This window comes from Sinohyriopsis cumingii, chromosome 1, assembly GCF_028554795.1.
Source record: "Sinohyriopsis cumingii isolate HCF-2022 chromosome 1, ASM2855479v2, whole genome shotgun sequence".
In the NCBI taxonomy this organism is placed as follows: Eukaryota; Metazoa; Mollusca; class Bivalvia; order Unionida; family Unionidae; genus Sinohyriopsis; species Sinohyriopsis cumingii.
Genome location: NC_142961.1, coordinates 108,667,265 through 108,691,902, shown reverse-complemented (window position 1 = coordinate 108,691,902; position 24,638 = coordinate 108,667,265). Strand labels below are relative to the sequence as shown.

At 35.0% G+C, this 24,638-nt stretch overlaps 2 protein-coding genes across 2 annotated transcripts; both read left to right on the top strand.

Moving 5' to 3' along the window:
• Positions 1-67: 67 nt before the first annotated feature.
• Positions 68-8,160, top strand: LOC149807567 (uncharacterized). Its single transcript, XM_089967892.1, has 4 exons — positions 68-150; positions 2,283-2,477; positions 6,469-6,539; positions 7,482-8,160. Exons 2-4 carry the CDS (start codon positions 2,290-2,292, stop codon positions 8,120-8,122), a joined length of 900 nt encoding a protein of 299 aa, XP_089824018.1. The 5' UTR covers positions 68-150; positions 2,283-2,289; the 3' UTR covers positions 8,123-8,160.
• Positions 8,161-20,464: 12,304 nt separating this feature from the next.
• LOC149807566 (protein yellow-like) lies at positions 20,465-21,640 on the top strand. The gene has a single exon (XM_089957888.1). The coding sequence runs from the start codon at positions 20,465-20,467 to the stop codon at positions 21,638-21,640; it is 1,176 nt and encodes a 391-aa protein (XP_089814014.1).
• The last annotated feature ends 2,998 nt before the right edge of the window (positions 21,641-24,638 follow it).

Sequence of the window (24,638 nt, the reverse complement as noted above, 5' to 3'; positions counted from 1 at the left end):
TGGTCAATATCTCCGATGTTTGCAATATGATTGGTTCCAATAAGCAGGAAGTAGAATATGTAAACATCCGTTCTACAGTCGCATAATCAGTTTGCAGCTCTGTAAATTATATAGTAACTTGTGCAGAAGTTTTGTATGTGTTCTACTTGTGCAAGTATCCCACGATTTCATCATTTAATTATTCATGGTCCACTGATAGAAAAGCCATTTTCTCTCTCACTCTCTCTCTGTGTCTCTGTCTGTCTGTCTCTCTCCCTGTGCCTGTTACCAAGACAAATCACTAGACAAATCACTGTAGCTATGATTATAACTAACATACATGGGAACTGAAAACTCCATTCCAGCTTCATCATACACAATAATAATAATAATAATAATAATGATAATGATAACGACTTTATTTAAAGAGAGCGACACAATTAGTTGCTTGAAACTTATCCTCTTTGTGGCCATCTTTTATGTGCATATAGTAGATAGTTGCATGCAAATGCAACTTTTTAATCTTTCTGGTGAACCCACTCACCAAAACCCAATAATACAAACAATCAAAAGACAATAGACAATACAATAGCTTATATAAAAAAAACGAAAGTAAATAATGCTAATATTATGCTAAATTTACATATGGACACAAACAGAAAATTCTATAAGAACATGTTGCAACTGGGTATACACAGTACAAAAATAATGAAGTGGATCTTTGAAATTTGAATCTTTAATGCATGTGTCAAATTAAACAGGTTCTGCTTTTCATCCATTTGAATTAGATTATAGTTAAATACATTTATATTGTTATTACTTTCAGGAAACTGTTTCAGATAATTGATCCAAAATAAACTTTTCTTAAAGAGTTCTTTATTTCAATATTTGCTTTTGGAAAGGAAGGATGGTTTACTGAAATTGATCTTAAACTGTTAGTTTTGCCTTCTTTTTTAACATAATATATTTCCTTGAGATATAATGGAGTCAAATTGTTGGAAATTTTAAGCCAGTCTAAGAAACTTTTGTTCACCTAATATTTTTTGTTGCTCTTTTCAACATTATCAAGGATTAGTCTGCTTGCGCTTTCTTGCATACTTTGCATTTCATCACAAGAAATAAAAATATTACTTTCTTGGGAAAAGATGTGAGTGCTCATTTGTAGCATAATTTATTTGGAAATTTAAAAAGGAATTTTTAAAAAAATGAGAGGTAAAAGATGAATTTTTAATTTGCAACCCTAGCTTTTTAAAAACCTAGTTACAAAATTGGTATGTAAGATGAAGCTAGACAAAATTATAAAATATACATACAGACACATACTGACAGTACACTGAAAAATGCATTGCTAATTTTTTTAAAAATTGAGTTACAATTAGCAAAAAAGAGGTGATTGCACTTTTTTTATTTTTGTCAATATCATAAATTTACAAAACAGCATATCCTAATGGAAGAAAAAAAATTGATGATTATTTTCTTCACTAAAAATTGAAAAGGTAGAGAATACAAACTTTTTCTTACAAGACAATGTTACAGCTAACTTCATCCTGTCACCTAGGTAAGCACTGAGGGCAAATTAATGCATTGCCATATATCAGTCAAATCATAACAAATGCTTGGACTGCTGATCAGTACTCATGCTGGTATATGTTTGAGGCCTGTGATTGACAGGCATACTATACATTCAGGTCAAATACCCACCACCCCCTACCATGCATCATATGTAATTTCAGTTGTTATTATTTCCACATTTTTCCAATGTTGATGAAATTTTCAGTATACACTGCAAAGTTAATAGTAATTCATATGGAGTAATATCAAGATAAAAGACCCAGACATACTATTATGTATATTGTGAATGAGTAGGCATGGTTGTCTCTGCTTTGGCAATAGGTCAGTTTACCCCTAATGACCTTTACTTATGATCTTACTGCCCGATGACCACTTGAAATATATATGTATATTCGAAGGGAACAGGAAGTATATCTGCCATCTGTCTAGAATTTCCAATCCAAGTGTCACATACTGGCCCAGACTACTTCTAAAAGTTCAAAAACCTTATACTTAAGTTGACAATTTTATATCTTGCTTCTTCGATGGATGAATCAAAATCTGTGCAAAGTTTAATATAGTCAGATGCACATATGTAGACAGAAAATGTTACCTTGGTGAATTATTAACATGTCATGAAAACTTTCTGCATCAAATCAGGAAAGTTTCACAAGTTTGCTTGATAAAAAAACATTAAAAAAACTACGTAATTTTTTATTGCAGTTTTTATTTTTCAGTTTTTCTAATTTCAGAAACACAATGGCAGAACATCCATCTTCTGGTAGAGATATCCATGCATGTGAGGAAGAGACATACAAGAACTTCCATGAATATAATTTTGATGCAAATCCAGGATTTATATCTGGTTGGATAAAAATCAGAGACAAAATTGAGCCTGCCAGATATGAGCAAGAGCTGTTAAGAGCTAAACTTTTCTTTTACTCCAGGTGAGGTGCATTCCTATTACAGTAGCTTTCTCTCTCTCTCTCTCTCACACATACACACACACACACACACACACACACACACACACACACACACACACAACACACACATGTAAAGTGATAGATGACCAGTCATTTGGGTCCTTGCCTGGATGGCAGTACCTCACTATGTTGGAATGAAGCCTACTGAATTTTTTAAAATTAGTATAGGAGTTGTAAATTCCATAGACCAATTTTTGATGCACAAATGACTGTCTCATATCTAGTAATGGTTGCATGACCCAGGCATTGAACTGATTTGTGCATTTATGATTTAAAACTTTTTTTGATATAGTGCATACCAACAGGTCTTGACAATAATTATAAGATCCCTATGATTGATTGTAGCTGCTACAAATGTAAAGTTAACCTAATTTTGACATTTCACATCCATTGACCTGGGCATTTGATATTACTGAATGCAGAGTCAATTGGGTACTGACTTTATTTAAGTCTAATGTACCAATTAAATTGATAAATATTGGGTGCAAGAAATTTGATTAAAGTGTACTTATCAAATATTTATAAAAGCTGACTGAAGTTACTTTGACCTTATACCTTTTAGACTCAGAATCAACAGGGATCTATCCCTAACCTACTATAGTCTACCTATGACAAGTGATGAAGAGTAAGCCAAGAAAACTTGACATACCATGCAGAAAGGCCAACATATAAAAAGAGTCATCCCAGACATTGATTTTATTTGATGACATCTATGAGACCTCATGGTATAATAAACTTTGAACCAAAAATTGAAAAGGAATTGACATCTATGTTGCCATCCCCACCCCTGTTTTGTCACTGCAGTATTTTTTTAAAAAATCAAAAAGGAATATTGATTAAGAAAAATCTGTTTATGTATTTTTGATTAGGGTTCATATTTCTTTTTGATGGGTCATGCTTGTTTGTATTCCTATTACCAGGTTTCTATTTGTTTCATCTCCAGGTCTAAATTTTATTTTTAGAAAAACTGACTTGCAGATCCCCTGTTTAGACATTACACATTATGGCTGATTTCCTTACCGCTTTTGGTGATTTTTGTGTTTCATGCCAGGGATTGATATTTGTTCATCTGTTTCATATATACAAGAAAGCCATAGTGACTTGTTCAAAGGAATTTTATATAGTATTTTTACCTGTGCACAATTTTTTTCTCCAAAACAATAATTTTTTAATATTGCCACAGTGCCAATAAAAGGTAACTTGTTCTGTAAGTAAAATGTCTTTACCTGTGAGGCCCGTAGTCATGTCTGTGTTTTTCAACCCAGTTAAAATCCCTTCATATTACCATTTTCCATTGAGAGATTTTTTACAGGTACATATTCTGTTAAGTTTGTAATAAATTCTACTTTTTTCTTACTGTATGTGAATGGTAGATATACATTTATTACATGCCATTCACTTATTTCTATGTGTAATAGTCTCCCTTGAAAGAAGTCATTTATTACTACTGGTACATTTTCCTATCATTGTTTAAAGAGACCATTCTTTATTATTATTGCAGTTCTTGTGGTTTAATCATTTTTACTGTTGCTGCATAGAACTATTGTGTTTAATTTCTCCTTTGTTTAATTGATACATTTTTTCCAGTGAGTTGTCTTCTGTAGTTATATTATGTTTTTGGGGGGTTATCTCATATAGTTTATTTAGTTGTTTGTTATTTAGTCCATTTATATTTAGTGATATGATGCAAAGGATTATGCCTTTCATGGTGCCTTTAAAGGTTGGTAGTTTTGGCCAAAACTATGTATAATTGTTTTATTTATATTTGCATTATTATTATTATTATTATTATTATTATTATTATTATTGTTGTTGTTGATATTTTTATTTCTGTTGTTGTGTTGCTTATACCTTTTTCATGATTCAGTTCATTTCTGCATTTATTTTAGTTTTTTTTAGTTTGCTTTTGTTCATTTTTTGGTTTTTGGTTTTCCTGTTTACTTAGTTTTGATCTGTACTCTATTGTGATTTTGATTGCTCTGTGTTGTTTCTTCAGTGCAGTTTGCTTTGGTTGTTTTTTCTGCGGTCAAGGCATTAGTTATTTCTTTTCTCTTTGCTTTCAGATGTGATCTTTGCTGGTTGACCATCCTATTTATCTTTGCCTTTGTTGGCTATTCTGTCGAAATTGTGTATTGATGTGTTATTGTTTTGTTGGTTTGGATGCTTAAGTCACCAGTGTTGCGTCCTTCTCACCCTAGTGAAATTTGTGCTATTTTTGTTTCCCTTGTTGGTTGTCTCTTTTATTCCTCACTGGCTTCATTCTCTGTTTGAGGGTCTGTCTCTTTGGTATTCACTACATCTTCCTCAAAAACCTGCTTTTCCAATCTGTAGTTTAATCTAGCCTTTGTTCTGTCTTTTGGCTATTTTTGAACTGTTTGTTTTTGTTCTGTCTGTCTGTATTGTGAAAATCCTCCCACTTTGATGTTGTTGACTGAGGGCAGATTTCCATCATTTGTTAATTCCCTTTCAGTTTTGTTTGTACATGTTCATCTATCTGATAATTACTGACTGATGTATCTATTTTTACATCTTCTTGTGTTGGTATGTGTCCATCTATCAGATTGTCGTTGATAGATGTGTCAAATTTTATGTTTTGTGCATTAGATGGAATGCTGACAGTTTCAGCATATCTTTTTGTGCAGTTTGGTTGAAATATGGATTTTGCAATCCTTTGGGACATAAATGCAACCTATGTACCATAAACCCCATGTTGGAGTGTTATGTATATCTATATTATGGGTATTATTGTTCATGATTACAGTTTGTAAAGGTTATTTAGTTAATACCATTTTAAATACTACTATTCCTCATGAATGAGTTTGTGCTGTAAGATGAGTCATGTAGATTGTGCATAGAGCCATTCATAAAGTTCCAAGGTTGATATGTACTGTAATTTAAGTAAACATCACATGATATGAATAGTGATCATGTCTTTTCTAACAAGGCCAAGCTCACCTAATATTTGATTAGCTAGTGTAACCCAAGTGACCTTGTTTACCCATTCAAATCTTTCTGGAAGGAAGAGCATCATGTCCCATCAAGTCACATTATCCTGACACCAGGTCAACCAGTCCTAACAGTAACCTCTTAATGCTGAGTGACAAGCGAGGCAGCTGTTAGTACAATCTTTGGTATGATTGGGCCAGGCTTCGAACCTGTATCTGAGGTGGACGCTTTAACCGTTAAGGCCATCATATGAAAAGGAGTATTCAAATGACTAAATGCCTGTTAACAATTTCATCTCAAACATAGATGGATTTTTAATAAAGATCTGGTATGTACATTTTGACCAGAAAAGCTTGTCATTAGACATGGTTTCAGAAATACAGGAATGCTGATTTACCTCAAGTATTTACCCAAGAAATGAACTTCTAGGTTTGACTGTACAGTGAATTCATTATTATTTGTAGGGTAGAAATTATTTTTTGCACTTGGTAATTGATAGAAGCAAGGTTAATGACATAGTGAACAACCATCCCTCTTTGGAAATAATATAATGCTTTACCAGTTTACCCAGCTCATGAATGTAGGTACTGATGAAAAAGTATAAATTTTTATTTATGATTATAAAAAAATAAAAATTAATACCCATGATTCCCAGATTAGATAGGTATAAGGGATAGATAGCGAGAAGAATAGATTTGAAAGCTATTGTTGGTTTTAGCAGTCCTTTTAGCAAATTATTGGCTATATCATGCTGAGCAAATGGGAGCTAAATACCTTTCCTAATGACACCAAGGCAGCTGACCTTGCCAGATATTGAACCCGCATACTTTGTTGATTATAAGTCCAATGCTATACCAAATGAGCTACCAAGATAGATTGGTATATAGGTAGAAAATAGGGATGTAGATAGGTAGATACATATATAGGTAGGTAGGTAGTTTGAATTAAATTATGGACACTCATACTGCACTCTTTCTACCTGCATGCTTTTCGTTCCATATTTAAGAACAATAGAAAAAGTGGACAAAGAGGAATACGAGAGATGGATAGTCAGACATCAATTGAAGGGTAATAAAGGTACGAATCTAATTTTTATCACACATGACTTAGTATATTCAGTTGACATGGTCTATCTCAATTAAAACACTTCAGGGAATTAAGTAAATGATTTGCATTCTAATATTATACCTTACTACTGACACTTTATTTAAAATTACAGCTATTGTACTTTTTTAATACTTATGATTATGAAAAACTTGCCTCTGCTGGCAAAATTCTGTCAATGAATCATCACTAAATCATTACAGATATTGGTCATATTCGGACTGTCCATTGATTAACATCTCACATTTTGACCTGATAGACAGATAGTTTTTACAATTACTGATGTTCAGTGTTCGCCTTTGTGGTAGAATAGGGTAGATATGCCTTCCTATATGTCATAAGAGCTGATTAATGGAGTCAAACTTTCTGTCCGGAGATGTGCCCTGTGATGATGTTCCAACTGAGAGGGTCATGGACATATAAACACTATGCAGTTTGTGTCATAATTTGACTTTATATTTAAAGAATATTACCACTTTCTGCTTCTGTGGTTTTTTGTATGCCTTTACTTAAACGTATTCTGCCCTGTATAGCTAGGATTGTGCAGATGTGCTGTTGAACATACATACATACATACATACATACATACACACACACACACACACATAGATAGATACATACATACATACACACACATAAATACATACACACACATACATACATACATACATACATACATATTAGCTTCATAGAGGCCATGTTAATATAAATTTATATGAGAAATTGATCTCATGAAGAGTTAAAGCTTGACAGAACTCAGTGTGCCTAAAAAAAGGTTTAAAAAGTGTGACTGTAACAAAAAGTATAATGAAATGTGTTTCTGTATTCAATCCTGAAATATGTAGTAAATTTTTACCATTTCAATGACACTTCTCTTTATTATTTTGTCCTTTTTATAACATTAATTCTTGACAGATGATTGTACCACTGGTAGTGGTATGGAAACTTCCACAGGTGAGTTTGGCCATGAAGCTGGGAGTGACAGGGGAGACAACTCCATTCAAAGTAGTGTTCCAGCCATTGACCATACACCAAGAAGAATGAAATCGGATTATGTAAATCCTAAAGACAGGTCAGATGACCAGCTTATGGGTCATCTGGAAGAGAAAGCAACATTTTGTGGTACAGATAATATAAAACAGGGACAGAAAGAAAATGCATGCAAATGTAGTGTTATGGATAATGGCAGTAATGTACTAAAAAGAGGTAGCTGTGAGAAAGCTGGTGCTATAGACATTGATGGTAATGTACTAAACAGAGGTAGCTGTGAGAAAGCTGGTGCTATAGACATTGTTGGTAATGTACTAAAGGGAGATAGCTGTGAGAAAGCTGGTGAAATGAATTCTGACGTCCATGTAAATTGTGACACAGAAATGGAGACCAAGTACAGTGAGAAAAAGTCATCAATAAATTACCCATCCAGTTTTTTGGAGTTAATCAGTTTACTGGAAAGTGGCTGCAAAATTCCTGGCATTGAGGAACTGAATGTTGAACCCACTAATGAGAACCCAACTCCATCAACTTTAGACAGGAAAAGTAAACCATGGGAAAAATGATATTTAAAAAAAAATAATAAATACAAAATTTGGTGAAATTATTTATTTTGTCCACACTTTTTAGAGGAATCACAATTTTGTTAAGAACTATAACTGCAAGGCCGTGCTTGGTTGATGGGGGTACAGCTATGCAGTCTTCTGATGTGTGCACTATGAAGGACTAGGGTTATGGGCATGGTGTAATTTTTGTCCCAGAAATTCAAAACATAGTGACTTGATTTTCTTTTTCCTATTACATATGTGATGGTACATGTCCTAAGCTACACCTCTTGTAGTTGAATACTAACCATGCTAAATGGTGTAAGGTATATAAAACTGATGCCACACCTTGGAAGTAATATATATGTGTGTGCGTGTGTTTTGAATTTTTAACATAGCTTTAAACAATTTAAGTCATCTAGCTACAATGTCAGCAGTGTGACAGTTTATAGTGATGTCTAGCAGTTTATAGTGATGTCTAACAGTTTATAGTGATGTCTAACACTGGGACATCATGCCGCATACATATAGCATGATTTCCCACCAAGTCATATTATCCTGACACCAGGCCGACCAGTCCTAACACTAAACTCCTAATGCTAAGCACCAAGCAAGGTAGCTGCTTGTACCATTTTTATCAGTCTTTGGTATGACTTGGCCAAGGTTTGAACCAGCAACCTCTCACATCTGAGGTAGATGCTCCAACCACTAGGTCACTGTAACGATGAAGTAGCATATAACATTACCTTTGTGTGTTGATCCAGCAATGTGTTTATTATCCCTAGTTTTATGATTTGTATTTAAGTCAGTTTCTTTGTAGGTCCAGCCATCTGCTGTCATCCCATGCTTATGTTTTGTATTTAGGTCAATTTCTCTATAGATCCAGCCATCAGCTCACAATCGCATGAGTTTTTATTTTTTTATATTGAGGTCAGTTTTTATGCACATTGGCTGCAGGGTCTTAAAGCTTTGTAGTGGATAGCACTTTGAGATTGTAAAAGTATTACTGTAGCTTCTATTTCAAGCTTCTTTGACTTTGGTTGAGGTATGTGTTGTGAGAGAGGGTTCTCATACTGATGATTTCATCTTTATCCAAGCATTAAGGCATATGGTGTACCAGTCAGGTCAGTGTTGAGAGGTCTGGTCCTAGAGAGAAAAATGCACAACTTACATTAGACTCCTTTTATACCCCAGTTGTGTCCTGAAGTCAAGTTGCACTGTAATTTGCAAGGTCATGCAACTTGATGTGTGGTGTGTCCTTGTAAGTGCATCACTCTGCTTTTAAAAGGTGACCACAGTGACCTATTGTCTTTGGCTAAATATGGTATTTAAGTTAGACTTCTTTGCCTTATCTGATGCAGCTTTGTATGTATATATATATATATATATATATATATATATATATATATATATATATATATATATATATATATATATATATATATATATATATAGGTAAGAGCAACACTCTCAGAGGTGGAGAGACAAAATGAGATTAATATTGAAAAATATTAAATTGTCATAATTATGTAACAGTATGGAGTTACAGTTGGTCATCAAGCATGGACTTGTCATGGCAGAATTACAATATTCAGTATACAAATAACCTCCACCACTGTATTTTAATTAAAAATACAGTGCCCTCCTCCCCTCAACCCGCACATTCAACTTTTATAAGACCACTGTCCCATATATAATTGATTTTATATAACACAAGAGCACATCATTAAGTATCAGAGATTCATATATATATATATATATATATATATATATATATATATATATATATATATATATATATATACAGAGAGAGAGAGAGAGAGAGAGAGAGAGAGACACAGAGAGAGACAGACAGAGAGAGAGAGAGGATTACAAATATACACCATACAGAACAGAACGAGTTTTCTCAGGATTCTACAGGAGAATGCTTGACAATAGTTACAGAATTTTATATATATGAATAAATAGCATTTTCATGCAGGTTAGAGAATTTTAATTCATACTCTACAAAGATTCAAACCTGGGTCCATGGCGAAATGATGGGTGCTGCTCACCAGTGTACCCAGGTTCAAATCTCTAAAGTGTGAATTAAAATTCTATAACCTGTATATATATATCATTACAAAGTGTAAAAATTATTGCGAATTAAATCCCAAATAATCCTAAATGCCCTATCACAAATCCAAAAGCACAGAGTGTTCTGAATATCTTCTAATAGTCTTGAATATCATGATGTACCAAAATGATTTAATCCAGAATGTCTTGGAATGAGTTCTCAACAATCCCAAAATAATGTGTGATCCAGTCAATGATCACTTGAGTAATTCCAATGAATGATTTAAATAATTCTTCTTGAATTATATCTGAGCACAGCTGCAAACTCTGATCATAGATTTCTAAAAGACTGATATGAAACAGGAATTAAGTCTTTGTTTATAAAACTTTCATTTTCATACAAACTGTCACCTTACCTATGATACAACATGATGTTCTGGAAAACTGATCATTTCCAATGGGACAATTCCATCAAATTGTAAACAAGTTTGATACTAGAATATTTTGAACTCAAAGCTATGTCAGCATCTTATTTGCAGCTTTCAATCATGGACAAAAGTTAGCTGTGTAAACATGTTGTTTGCATATAACCATTATCTTAAAGTACAAGCTACAATCATAGACAACAATTAAGTGCACTATATATATATATATATATATATATATATATATATATATATATATATATATATATATATATATATATATATACATATAATGTTCATTTATCATATTTTATATTGTCTTCAACTTATGATGTTTAAATTATGAGTACAATGCCTAAAACAATCCATGGCTTGTCTGAATTTGATTGGAACACTGTTGCTTGTCCTTTGAGTTCAAAGATGACCATGATATCACTAATTGGTTTGGTTTCTGTGAGTAAATGAATGGCTGATTAGGCCAATTTGTGTCCTGAACTGTCTGTGGCTCACTTGGCAGGAGACGCTCCTTATTTTTGCTTGATCAGTAGAGGTTGTGCTATTTTGAGATTTACACTGCTCATGCTTTTGCACTGCCTCTGCAGTTGTCCTTTATTCCAAATTTGTAGCTTCAGCGTGGATTATACTTCGCCAGGTGGAGCAGTCATGTGTGAACTCTTCCCAAGATACATGGTCAGTGTTGGGGTATAGTTCCCTGAATCCATATTGATTGTAAGGGTTCATTCAGTTTCTGTGCCGTTTCTTAGCTTTCATCTTTTTAGACTAATTCAGGTATAGCATCTGCTCCAGGTCGTTTTGCCATTTGACATCATGTGGAGTGCTTTAAGTTTCAGTCACCTGTGGATGATCAGCAAGTGATATGTTGATTTCTACTTGAGGCAGTCAATCAGTCTCCTTCATCTTTTGAGACACACATATCACACATATCCCTAGACATACCTATTTTAAAAAAAATTATTTCCATCTTCGTCAAGTTTGACTACCATTTGGTAATATTGTACAAGTTATTTTTGATTAATTATCAAGTCAGTTTTCCTCATTTCTTAACGCATTTGGTAAAGCATTGAATACAAAGAGAATATCGGCCACATTAGTTTCATGAAAGTGCAGAAAACGTATTCTGTGGTAATTGAAATAACTGGTATATAGTTTACTATGAACACTGTCACTGTGAGCTGAATATGCATAACCTCAAAGTTCTGCCTTATATCATAACATAGAAGAGATCACAACGTTGATTAATGAAAAATAAAGCCGAAAGTGGTTAAATATTACCTTGAATCGTAATTAATGATTGTCTGGCTAGTGATGCCAAACGTTTTTTTGAAACTTATACTTGAGATGAGTTTGCGTGTAAAGAGAGGCATCATATATCTTGGGAAACATTCGTTTCTATAAGCAATAATTTGTGTTTTCTTAATATTAATCTTCATCCCTGTTTCAACCACAAAATTTGTCAACAGTCTTCATTTTGAAACCGTTGATTTATCACAGCATCTTCATAAAGTATATACGAGGTCTATAATGTCTTCTATCAGAAGAGAGTCAAGTCGTATATAAATAAATGAACAAGTCGTATATAAATAAATGAACAAGTCGTATATAAATAAATGAACAAGTCGTATATAAATAAATGAACAAGTCGTATATAAATAAATGATCAAGTCGTATATAAATAAATGAACAAGTCGTATATAAATAAATGATCAAGTCGTATATAAATAAATGAACAAGTCGTATATAAATAAATGATCAAGTCGTATATAAATAAATGAACACTCAGAGGATATGGAATACAACCAAGACAGGTTCCTATATTTCTAGTAAAACTATGCACTGCTCCAAAAGGTAAGTGTACATTGATACTGTAGTGTCAAACAAATTGTCATCTTCTTCTCTAAACATTCAGTAAGCTTTGATTGAACTGTCCATTCAGACACCCTAGGCCGCTCTGGTGGCCTAGTGGTTAGAGGGTCCGCCTCAGATGCGGGATGTCGTGGATTTGATCCCCGGCCGAGTCATACTAGAGACTTACAAAAATGGTACTGACAGCTACCTCGCTGGGCGCTCAGCATTAAAAGGTTAGTGTTAGGACTGTTCGGCCTGGTGTCAGGATAATGTGACTGGGTGGGACATCATGCTACATGTCTGCGGCATGATGCCCCAGTGCTGGACATCGCTATAAACTGCCACACTGCAGACATCGTAGCAATATGACTGAAAAATTGTTAAAGCTACGTTAAAAACCCAAATCACACACACAGACACCCTAGAAAAATCAAGAAAAAGTCGATACCGTTTGACACAATGTTTAATCAATCATTTCTGCACTAAAGTTTAGAGAGTCAACATGTTATCTGCGGGAGAGTACCTGTTTCGGAAACCAGACTGAGCTTCATTAGTTACCTCCCTTTCATGTGAATCAGGGTGGGTGGGTTAGGGTGTGTATGTGATTTGGATTTTTAACGTTGTTTTTAACTGCAGTGTGGCAGTTTATAGTGATGTCTAGCGTTTGGTGCATCATGCTGCAAAAATGTAGCATCATGTCCCACCCGGTGACATTATCCTGATGCCAGGTCGACCAGCCCTAACACTAACCTCTTAATGCTGAGCGCTAAGCGAGGCAGCTGCTAGTAACATTTTTGTAAGTCTTTGGTATGACTCGGCCTGGGTTCGAACTCGCAATTAAAACCAAGGCAGACGCTTTAACCACTTAGGTCACCGGAACGGTCATGACTATATTGTCCTTCATGACAAGATGCTAGTCAACACATTGTTCAGGAGATCAGTGAGCGAAACGCTTCAGTAATTGTTGAGGTCAGTTACATCACCTTTACTAGATAAATAATCCTTCTCTAGCTGCAGGTGGGAAGTTTTCATATTGAAATACAATGTTAAACAAATGATTTAATATTAGTATAATTTCAACAACAATATAATTTAAACAGCAAGTTTAATAAGATCTCTTCCAGCATACTGTCTGGTCCCCCATCTTTCTGTGGTCCAGTATTTCAAATTCTTTTCAAAACTTCTTCATCAATAGGATATCATCAGCATCATCGTTAGAGAGAATCGATCCTGTTCTGTATGTTTACATAATTCTACTATAATATTTATTATACTTATTACATGATATATCACTTTCAAATGAATATCCTTTGTCTACTGTATCTGACCATTGTCCAGAACATCCATGGGTTTGTCCCTGCTGTCATTAAGTCACTTTTGAGGATAATCTGAATTTGTTAGTCCTTCATTTTACACAAGTTTTTAAATTGGCTCTTAAAAACAGTATCAGAAAACCCATTCGTGTTACATATTTGTAATCTTGTTGACGGCTTCATCAACAGTGACAGGAATCGAATCCAAAATTCCACTTGTTTACGGCTGAAAATCAAACTGAAAATTACCAGCGAATACATCCTGTTTATTTTCTATCCATCCAAAGTTTGTGCACATTTGTGAACCCTCATAATTCAAATCAACATTATTAAAAGTGATATGTAACGATGGCTGAGGGTTCAGAATACATTAACAGCAAATGTGATGATTACTTAGTAATCTGCAATTCTGGTACCTTCGTTTGTGAGATTTGTAAAACAAAACTCCAGAATCATCTTGATGCAAACTATGATTGATACTGTTTATAAGATTTACGTAATTTCTATGAGCAATATTCTGAAACATGTTATCACTTTAACCTAAGGAATTTTTCAAGGGTTACAACTGTCCGATTCATAGTCATTCTCCCTCCATCGGCCAATGTGGGTTTTTGAGAAAGCTTGCTAGTAGCTTCCCATGGGTCGACAGTTCCCTAACAACAAAATGTTTAAAGCATTAACTATACCTCAGATCAGTACATTTTTGATATATTTTACCGATTTTATAAATAGCTTTATTCAAGGCAACCAGCTCATAATCATGTAGAGGAAACTTCCTCGGCTACACTACCCCGAGTCTCGCTATCGCGGGTTCTTTAGGATAGGCTTTGTATTTGGAGTGATGCCCCGCTGAACCTGTCTGAGGACTGGCGCTCCAGAATGCGAAAGATCTCAACCACAGCGGGATACCATCTCATTCCTGATTTCACGTCGCCGACTAAGTAGCTGGGTCACTGAGTTGTCGGCTGGGTGTCCTGTGGTCGCCAACTGTGTCGCAGAGTCGCCGATTGTGTCGCAGAGTTGTCGGCTGGATCTTCGTCTGGTCACCGACTTGGTCGCCGAGTCACCGACTGGGTTGCTGACTGTGTCACAGAGTCGCTGACTTGGTCGCCGACTGGGTCTTCCTCTGGTTGCCGACTTGGTTGTAGAGTCGTCGAGTGAGTCGTGGTGAGAGAGAGAGAGAGAGAGAGAGAGAGAGAGAGAGAGAGAGGGCAGTGTGAAATGATGAGAGAAGACAGACATCCAGTCAAAATGTGTATTGTCGCGTTCCTTGGTCTAGCCTTGTAGCGCGTGCCTTTTGGTCGACGAAAGACCTTGTCCCTACACTTTTCCGATTCCAAGGCCTGGTTCCACACAATACCGCTTTATAACACACCACTATAGCAGCTTACTTACTTTGTTAAATTAACGACGTGTGTGCCCGTAAGGGCATGAACCTAGATTTAATGCCTGCACGGCAGGCTTATAATTAAATCGTGGGGGAAGGAATCAGTGCCACATTCCACACGCATGTATGTGCTCAAAGAGCACTAATAATTTAGCATCAGGTCCTGTGTTTTTTTTTTTTAAAGACTCCAACGACCTGAATGGAGGGCTTTCATGAGTGGGAATGGACCCAACAAACACTCATGTTCCAAGTATGTATCAGTCTGTTCCACTGAGCCAGGTGTCTACCAAAGCAGAATGAGACGCCGGTCATGATTGGTCAGACTATGACGTCTCATCGGGACAACTGAATTTTGACGGGTGGAAATTGTTCACATCTCCGTCATGGTACGAATGTCCGAGAGAAGCAAGGGACCCAGAGAGAAGGCCCAAGAGTACAGGGCCCTGAAACGCCAGCTCGTATTTGATCATATCTAGTCTAGTTATTTGTTTGGAAATACTAAAATACCAATAATGTGTAAGCCACCTGTGCATTAATCAAATCAAATAAGTATTAAAAAATGTGAACTATTTATTAATGAATTTTAAATTTTACAATGTGTACTTCAACTCACAAAATAATACCAATCAGTCAAGTCAAAATGACTCGGTAATATTTGGTATCACGCAGTAAGAATAAACCAGAATAAAAAATTTGATGGCGGTATCGAGCTAACCAACTTAGGGTTTGAATCGAGAGATTATCAAAAACGGTTTCCCAGCCAAAATGGAAGCCGCATAATTCACTTTGGCAGGTAGCTCGACCCTTTCCATATCGAATTAAACCGGGGGTCATCAGAAGCAAGACAGCACATGGTTCACTGCGCTGCTGTCGTCAGTCCACCAACAGTCAGCCGGTTCCACACTTGAAATTCAACAACCCAAAAAAACTCCTGAGGGTCCATCCGACCATTGGAGTGTTAAAACCTCAGCCGGTAATTTGCTTGCAAACTGGAGAGTAAAGTTTTCTTTTAACTACAGCAGAACCCTCCTCTATTATTCAGTAAGAGGAGGCTCGTTGACATGTGGGTATCTATCTTTATTCTTCCACATTTCTGACGGTCCCCGTGTCCGCACGTGCAGCATGATTCTCATGCACACACATGCCATTCTGTCTAGGTACCAGCCAGAGCTCCGATGTTACTCCCTCGATGTCGCCAAAGTGAATGAATGAATGCACCACTGCAGCCACAGTTGGCACGTACATATACCCTGGCGGAATTACGTGACTCAAAATATAAGACGCTAGATGGCACCACAAAGCCCGCTAACATTTAAACTCAGGGCATAAACTTTACCGAAGCGAAAATTACTGTCCATAGATTTTCATCGTTATAGTAACATTAAGATCGAGGTGACTACAACTAATAATAAAACTGTGAAACGTAAAGGATTTTAGCGAACACTGAACAAAAAGTCCGGGGGAAAAAATGTTGGCGTTGACTAAAAATGGAACCAAAATTCTAGAACTCATGCGGATATTAGAGTAGACTGAAAAAATCCAGACAAATGTAAAAGTGTTTTCATACACTAGAAATAGCAACAACAAAACAATTAGCACGTTAGCAGAGACTAAGAAAGTCTGAATTTTTTTAATATGGTCGAGACTAAATGTAATATTTAAATTTCCAAACTGAAACTGAATTTATCAAATATTTAAAATATTTTCCTCCAAGATGTAAAATTTATGCCAAGAATTTCTACAAATATAAAAAGAAATTAGTTTTAAATGTGAAAATGTTACAATTTACAAACAAAAGCTACGGAAACTATACTTAATTTAGCGACCGCTCCGGTGGCCATGTTGTTAGAGCGTCCGCCTCGGGTGCGGGAGGTAGTGGGATCGATCACCGGCTGAGTCATACCAAAAACTTACAAAAATGGCACTTACAGATGCATTGCTTAGCGCTCAGCATTAAGAGGTTAGTGTTAGGACTATTCGGCCAGGTGTCATCATAATGTGACTGGGTTAGACATCATGCTACATGTCTACGGCATGATGCCCCAGTGCTAGACATCACTATAAACTGCCACACTGCAGACATCGTAGCGATATGACTAAAAAAGTGTTGTTGTTGTTGTAGGGTTTAACGCCATTTTTCAGCACACGATAGGCTATACATGGCGGACAGTATTAATGGTGGAGGAAGAACCCGGCGAAACCCCGGAAAGAACCACCGACCCACGAGAAGTTACTGAAAAATTGTTAAAGCTACGTTAAAAATCCAAATAACACACACGCACACACACACACACACACACACACACACACACACACACACACACACACACACACTTTAGCGAGGATTACAAAATATCAGAACAGATTTAAAATTGCAAACACCATTTTACAAGTTCTGAAAGTTACGTATACAAAAATTAAACATTTCACACTGTTTTTAGTGACCAGCACCACACACCTACTAACGAAAATTCAGTGGAGCATCCTGCGTGAAGGTAAATATCCGTTCTAGAAATTAAGGGGTGGACAGAGAGAAATGATGTCCAATATAATATATTTTTCCTTCAATAAAACGAGCAAACTCAGTGTTTTCCAGAACAAACAGTTTTTAAGCAGCCCCGTTAATGAAATATTTATTTGAAGAAGGTGGATCGTATCGAGTCCATTCCTTTTTATTTACAATTACCTAAAACATTCAGTAGGAATGTATTTAGAAAGCTGGCAAAGTTTTGGAGTCCGACTAGACTTCCAGCGATCTCATACAGTACCATTTTGCCATCAATACACACTACTTTTGTATGCTAAAGAAAATAGATAGCCATTATTTTCACATACCCACTTTTGTATTCTATCATCGTATCTAAAATATTCACGGCCAAAAAGAAGTCACTCAGTGTTGTGAGAGATATCCAAGGCTGCTTTGATGAATAAAATACACCAAATATTGTCCACACACCTTGGAATCTGATCCTTGTAATCACATATTATTGAACTGAATCGATACAAGATTTCTCTTAAAGTCAATCATGCAATCTTTTTTTAGAGGAGGTAATCTATAATGATCAAATTAATCCACATTGATCGTTGTACGAGGAAAACGGTTACCCGTTGGGTTCATGGACGAGAATGAGAAAATGAGAAAAATAAATGAAGCTGAAAAAGAAAAATTCAAATGAAAATTTACGATGAAAATTGGGAACTGAAAAATTGAAAATGAATATTTACAAAACTTAAGTTAAAAAATATAAAATCTAAAAACGGATTATGAAAATAATGAAAATGAAAATTAATAAAACATCGGATGAAAATTGAAAATGAAAAGTTAACAAATGAAATTGGAAAAACTAGGTCTGTATATGAGAATTAGAGAGGAAAATTGAAAATGAAAATAAAGAAGAAAATAATGTAAGAAAATGAAAATTGTTAAACCAAAATTGAAATAAAAAGTATTTTTAAATTTTCATATTTTGTAAGTATAGTTTGATTTGTAAATGTTTCACTTGTAAAACCAACCTTTTACAATTGATAAACTATTATTTGTACAAGTTTTGCATTTTGGTGGAGATTTCTTTTTATTTTAATCTTCAATGTTTAAAAATGCCAGTATTACTTTAAGTTTCGAAAATAAAAACAATTCATGTTTTTTTTCTGTCTCCGCTAACTTTCATGTAGGTTTCGGAATTTTGGTACTAATTTTAGTCTGGGCCAACAGGTTTACATATTTTCCGGATACTTTTAAGTCCTCACTAAAGTCCATACCAGGTATAACGGTACCAATTGCGCAAGTCCAGGTGGGTGGAGCTTAAGGTGCATTCAGAAATAAAGAACAACACTAGCTGTGATTGGTGCATTATGTAAGAGTTGTACTTTCTGTTAGGCTTTAAAAAAAGTTCAGCCTCTTGGCAACATGCGAGACTATGTTAATTCCTATCTAGATCATATTTTGTATTTTTTTTTTTTTTTTTAAATTTGGTACACATGGCTGCAACTGAGTCTGTTGTGACTAGATAACTCTTACCCCTGTCTAGTTCAAGCAGAGTTATCTCTCTTAAATGCCAAGGAGTACCTGGTTTTGTCCTTGTCAAATTGACAACCTAGCATTGTTCTATATGACAGTGTGTGACATGCATGCTGAGGTAGGATAGAAAGTATATTTATTTCACAAAATATTAGCATTGAGGTATATGGAAAAACAGTTGGTACCGTGATACCACCAGCTTTTAGTCACGTCCATTTTAGTGTTGTTATGAGTTGATTCTTTGAATAAAGCAGTTTACAAAACTGGTATAATATATGCAAATTTACTGATCTGAGATATAGATTATGCTTTATATATAAATCGTGGCCATATACATTTAGTCTCTAGACAGCAGATCACTAAACACAGCGTGTGGATGGCATAATCAAACGCAATAATTCTTATTTGCTTTCCTAACATCTCGTACGTCCTTAATTGCACAAGTGCTTGCCAAGATTTTCAAATTTATCATGTTTTGCAATTTTGCTGAGGTAACTATGGAATTAAGAGATTAAAGACTTTCATCAATGGATGACTTGATGTTGACTTCTGATTGAAGTGCTGTAAATATGCCACCTCAATCATAGCACGAAATTCTATCTATCTATCTATCTATATATATATATATATATATATATATATATATATATATATATATATATATATATATATATATATATATATATATATATATATATATATATATCTATATATATATATATATATATATATATATATATATATATATATATATATATATATATATATATATATATATATATATATATATATATATATATATATATATATATATATATATATATATATATATATATATATATATATATATATTAGTTAATCTGCCTTAAACACCGTAAGTACAACTGATTGGATCATGCACTGTAGAGTACTGTTATTAGTTCTAGTTCTAAATTTTCAGTAGGGCTTAAAATAAAATTATGAAAGATAAGATTAAAGTCATTTGCAGTTGGCCCTGTTTTTCTGATGTGTCATTCTGGACGAGAACATCTGCTGACTCGTGACAAATACCTCCTTTACCTGTCAGAAATGTACTGGAGGTTATCTGCGATGTTCGCAAACATTTCGCTAAGGGATACCATATTCAGATTTTCCCAGAGAAAACAAATTCAGACATAAAGATGTTCTAGATTTTGATTTGGTATTACGTCACGAAATTCAATTCTTGCCATCTGGGTCACACACGCAACTGAGGGATCTTGAGAGATAATGGCTTATAACCGTGGTCGAAAGTGAATGGAACTAGTCAACACGTTCAGAATGCGAGGAGTCGGTTCAATTATAGCTGTTTTCTTCATAGCATTTAATGGCGTCCATTTGCTGAAAATTGGCGAAGGCGACATTGTGTATGAATTTCGTCATGTAGATTTCACATGGAGCAACAAGTCCATGAAGGAAGCATATGTAGCTAATAAAACGTATATTGTAGAAAACTGCCTGATCTCTGGAATCAAGATATACAAGGGGAATGTCTACGTTACAGTCCCCAGGTGGCGTAATGGTGTTCCAGCCTCTTTAAATCGAGTTGTGAGAAATGGAACAGGAAATGAGCCACGCGAGCCGATTCTGGAGCCTTTTCCCTCCTGGGAGATGAATAAATTAGGGGACTGTCGATTCCTTCAGTACGTTCAAAGTATGGAGATAGATCCTAACACGGGCTGGATGTGGATAATTGACGCGGGAAGAATTAATCTTTCACCTATCGATGGATCATCACCACAGAATCTTTGTCCCGCCAAACTTGTTATTTTTGACATCAACAACAATAGAGTTGTCAGGAACTATGAATTTCCGAACGAAGTTGTTAACAGGTCGTCTAATTTCCTGAATGACATTGTACTCGATTATGTTGATGGTCAGGTACGGTTCGCTTACATCACAGACACATTTGACGCCAAGATAGTGGTCTATGATTACCTAACCAACTCCTCCTATATGATACATCATCCGTCCATGTTGGGTGGGAAGGATTTTCCTGTAGCCGGAACTAATGTGAATGGTATAGCACTCTCCTATGATTTCACAACATTATTTTTTTGTCCTTTGTCAAGTCTAAACTTATACAAAGTTCCTACTTTAACTTTGAGAACTCGCGGCGATTTCAACTCCACGGTGGTAAACATGGGTCAGAGACGTGCCCAAACGGGTGGAATGGTGGCAGGGCAAAGGAACTTATATTACGGAGCTCTTTTCCAGCATGGCGTTGATAAACTTCCAGTAGACGCTCCATCAACAGCAAACAGCTCGAATGTTATCACACGAAACGACACGATAATCTGGGTGGACACACTCGCATTTGATGGAGAATATTTATGGTTTGTTGCTAACAATTTTAATGATTTTAAACGAGGAATGATGACGTTCAACAGCTCTAAGCCCAATATGAGGGTCTGGAAGGTATATGTGGGAGAGAAAGGATATCTGGTTCATGCCTAATCCAAAACTCTGTTGAACAGTTCTATGAAATTTAGAACGTATAAGATACTCGATTATTTTTCGGCTACTTCTTTTTTGCTATTATTTATGAAAGGAAGTCCATTACTTCCTGTATGCATACGGAGGCATGTAATTACACAAATGCATATAGCTGTATTTATACGTATTGCATTACTAAATACACAGACGTGGAGACTTATTACATGGCGTCACTGAATGGACAGACGGGGATTTATTACACTGATGACGTAACTTTTGCTTAATACTTTTTGTTCTTAAGGATATCGGATTGTAGTAATATTAGAACTTTAAACATGTTTTATAAGTCTGACCCACTGTGTGTTTAAGTATATTTCTTGATTATGGTGCTTTGGAATGTAAACGCTATTGTAAAATGCGTTGTTGTGATTTTTACGTTCACCTAATCCAAATATAATGCAGGTTGTATGTGCTTGAGTGCTGTCTGTTTACAAATTGTCAATAAATATACGATCGCAACAATTTTCGATACAATAAAACCGATGTAATCAAAGTACTGAATTAAAAATAAAGTCTCTAAAATTTAATTGATTTTAACTTAGCTGGTGTTCTATCTTAGACTTTATTAAAAAGGTGTCAGCTGCTGTGTATATTAAACAAGTAAAATAATACACACACATACACATGTAAGGAATAAAATGACGAATTTACTGACGTTGTCATGAAAAAACATGTCTTGACCACTGCTTCCTCAAACCCAGCTACTGTTACGCAATTTTCCGATTTATCGTATTTTACATAGCCTTTATATGTAATTTCAAGCATTACTCGTAATGTTCCACTAGATGTCACTATTCAACGTCTTTGATTAGAAGCTTTAAAAAGTTACGCAGCATACATATATATTATTATGTATGAACGTTTGTCTGCGTTTGAAAGGTACCCATTGCGTTTCGGCTCTTGATCCTTGATTTCGGTGTACTCAGCATATCAAAATATTTCCGTTTAAGGCCAGGACAAAAATAAAAAAGAAGTATGCATACAGTGTCCCTTTCTCGGTACAGCTCATCGGTATTGTGCGGTCACTCATATAACACGGGTATGGCCAAGGATTTTGGTTTAGGTATGAGAGTAGGTTTATATATATATATATAGGGCGACCGCGCTTAAAACAGTACATTTATGTCTCCCCTGAAGAGAGTTTCAGCGAGGGACCACTGTACCACTGGTACACACTTGAAACTGCAACTGGTCTTTAATTTTAATAACTATTGAAAAAATATGATATTTGATGATTTATTGACTTGAAATTACTTAACTGATTACATAATGGGAAGGTTGATTAAAAATACAATATACCCTTGTCAAAATCACGCGTAAGGGTCGTATCCCGTGCTGACAACGCATCGAAAACGAGGCTAATGTGTGTAAGGTAATTGTCTTACTTCACAAAAATCAAAGGTTCTGGTGATTTTCAAAACCGACCACTAACATTTAGACATTATGTGATTCCCTATTTCAAGCAGGTACTCCTAACGTCGAAAATTGAAGAGACATGCAAGAACTACTCTCTCAAGAACTATATAGAGTTTGACAACGGATATGGCTCTGTGAGCATAGGGAAATTTACTTTCTCAAAAACACGTGTTAACACATTTTTAAAAGAAATGCACTTAGTTCAAAATAAAACCAAGACACAGCTTTAGACCTTTGTAAGACATCAAAACAAACCAAGTAAAGAGGTAAAATGTGTTGAACTATTTTGTTGACTCTTAACATATATATGTCTCCTCTGAGATGTTCGGCCTAGGGATACTATACTAAATTTTATAACAGTGAATCTCCAGATTGTAAAGTGGAATTTCCTAACGGCGATGGTACAGAATGCCTGGCATCAGTCTTACGTAAGGAAAACAGAGACATATTAAAGGTTGTTGAATGTATTAAACTTGAAACGTGAATCGATTTAAGATACTAATTTTTAAAATTGTTTTGTTTCATAAATGTGTTATTTTATTTAAGCTAAAGCCATGCAGTCAATATAAACAAACATATTATATTTTGTATAATTTCAACCATGTAATAACATGGGGCGACAATCAATAAAGTTCTACACTTACACCAAATATGACGATCGCTCTCTCATTCTCCTATCACGCCATCTTTCGACGCTTACGTTTTTCTTTTATAAAAGGCAACAAAATCTCTTCTTTTTCATGCTAATTTATGTTAGTCTACTTCTAAAAAATTGAAAGCATCTCGAATTATTGTAGCATACAACAATGATTTGTTTTACTTAATGGCATTCTCGTGACCTGACGACTATATAGACCAAACGCTGATGAAAGTTTCTTTGATGAGAGAAAAAAATGACGATGATATGTAAATATAGACCTTTGCTGTCAGATAACTGTCATTATATGAACTCTATTGTTCTAAAATTGAACTGTCAATCTGCTTGCTTTGATGAATCTCATCAAACTGACTCGAATTCTTGACCTTGTGGAAGATACCTTGAGTTTAATACGTCGTTGAAAGCTTAACTAGTCGTATTTATTTTAATTCTTCATTAATTACTTAAGTTTTTCTTCTCCGTTTGAATAGGACAGATTATAAATTTGAAATCAGTATTAGTAGATTGTGTAATACAATTTACAGCTGTGAGCGTGGCAATGGAAAAACAAGACAGGAATATGCTGATTATGTCATAGCTTGTATTCTCTCAACCAAGTATGTTAACCGGAGATAATATAACGAGGACAATATATTATGTTTATCCTACTCATAACATTTGGATACATTTAGCTGTGATCGTTTTGATTTGCAATATATACAAATGTGTCGATAATGCATCTATAATTTTCACATTTATGTGAACTTTCTTCTGCTTGGAAAAACACAGTAGAGATTTGGTAGATACTTTAAAAATACCTATAAAAAGAGCACGAAAGTAGAACATGATTTTCATTTTCAAAAGTCCTTAGATTGCAACAGTTAAAAGTCGCTGACATCTTGATGT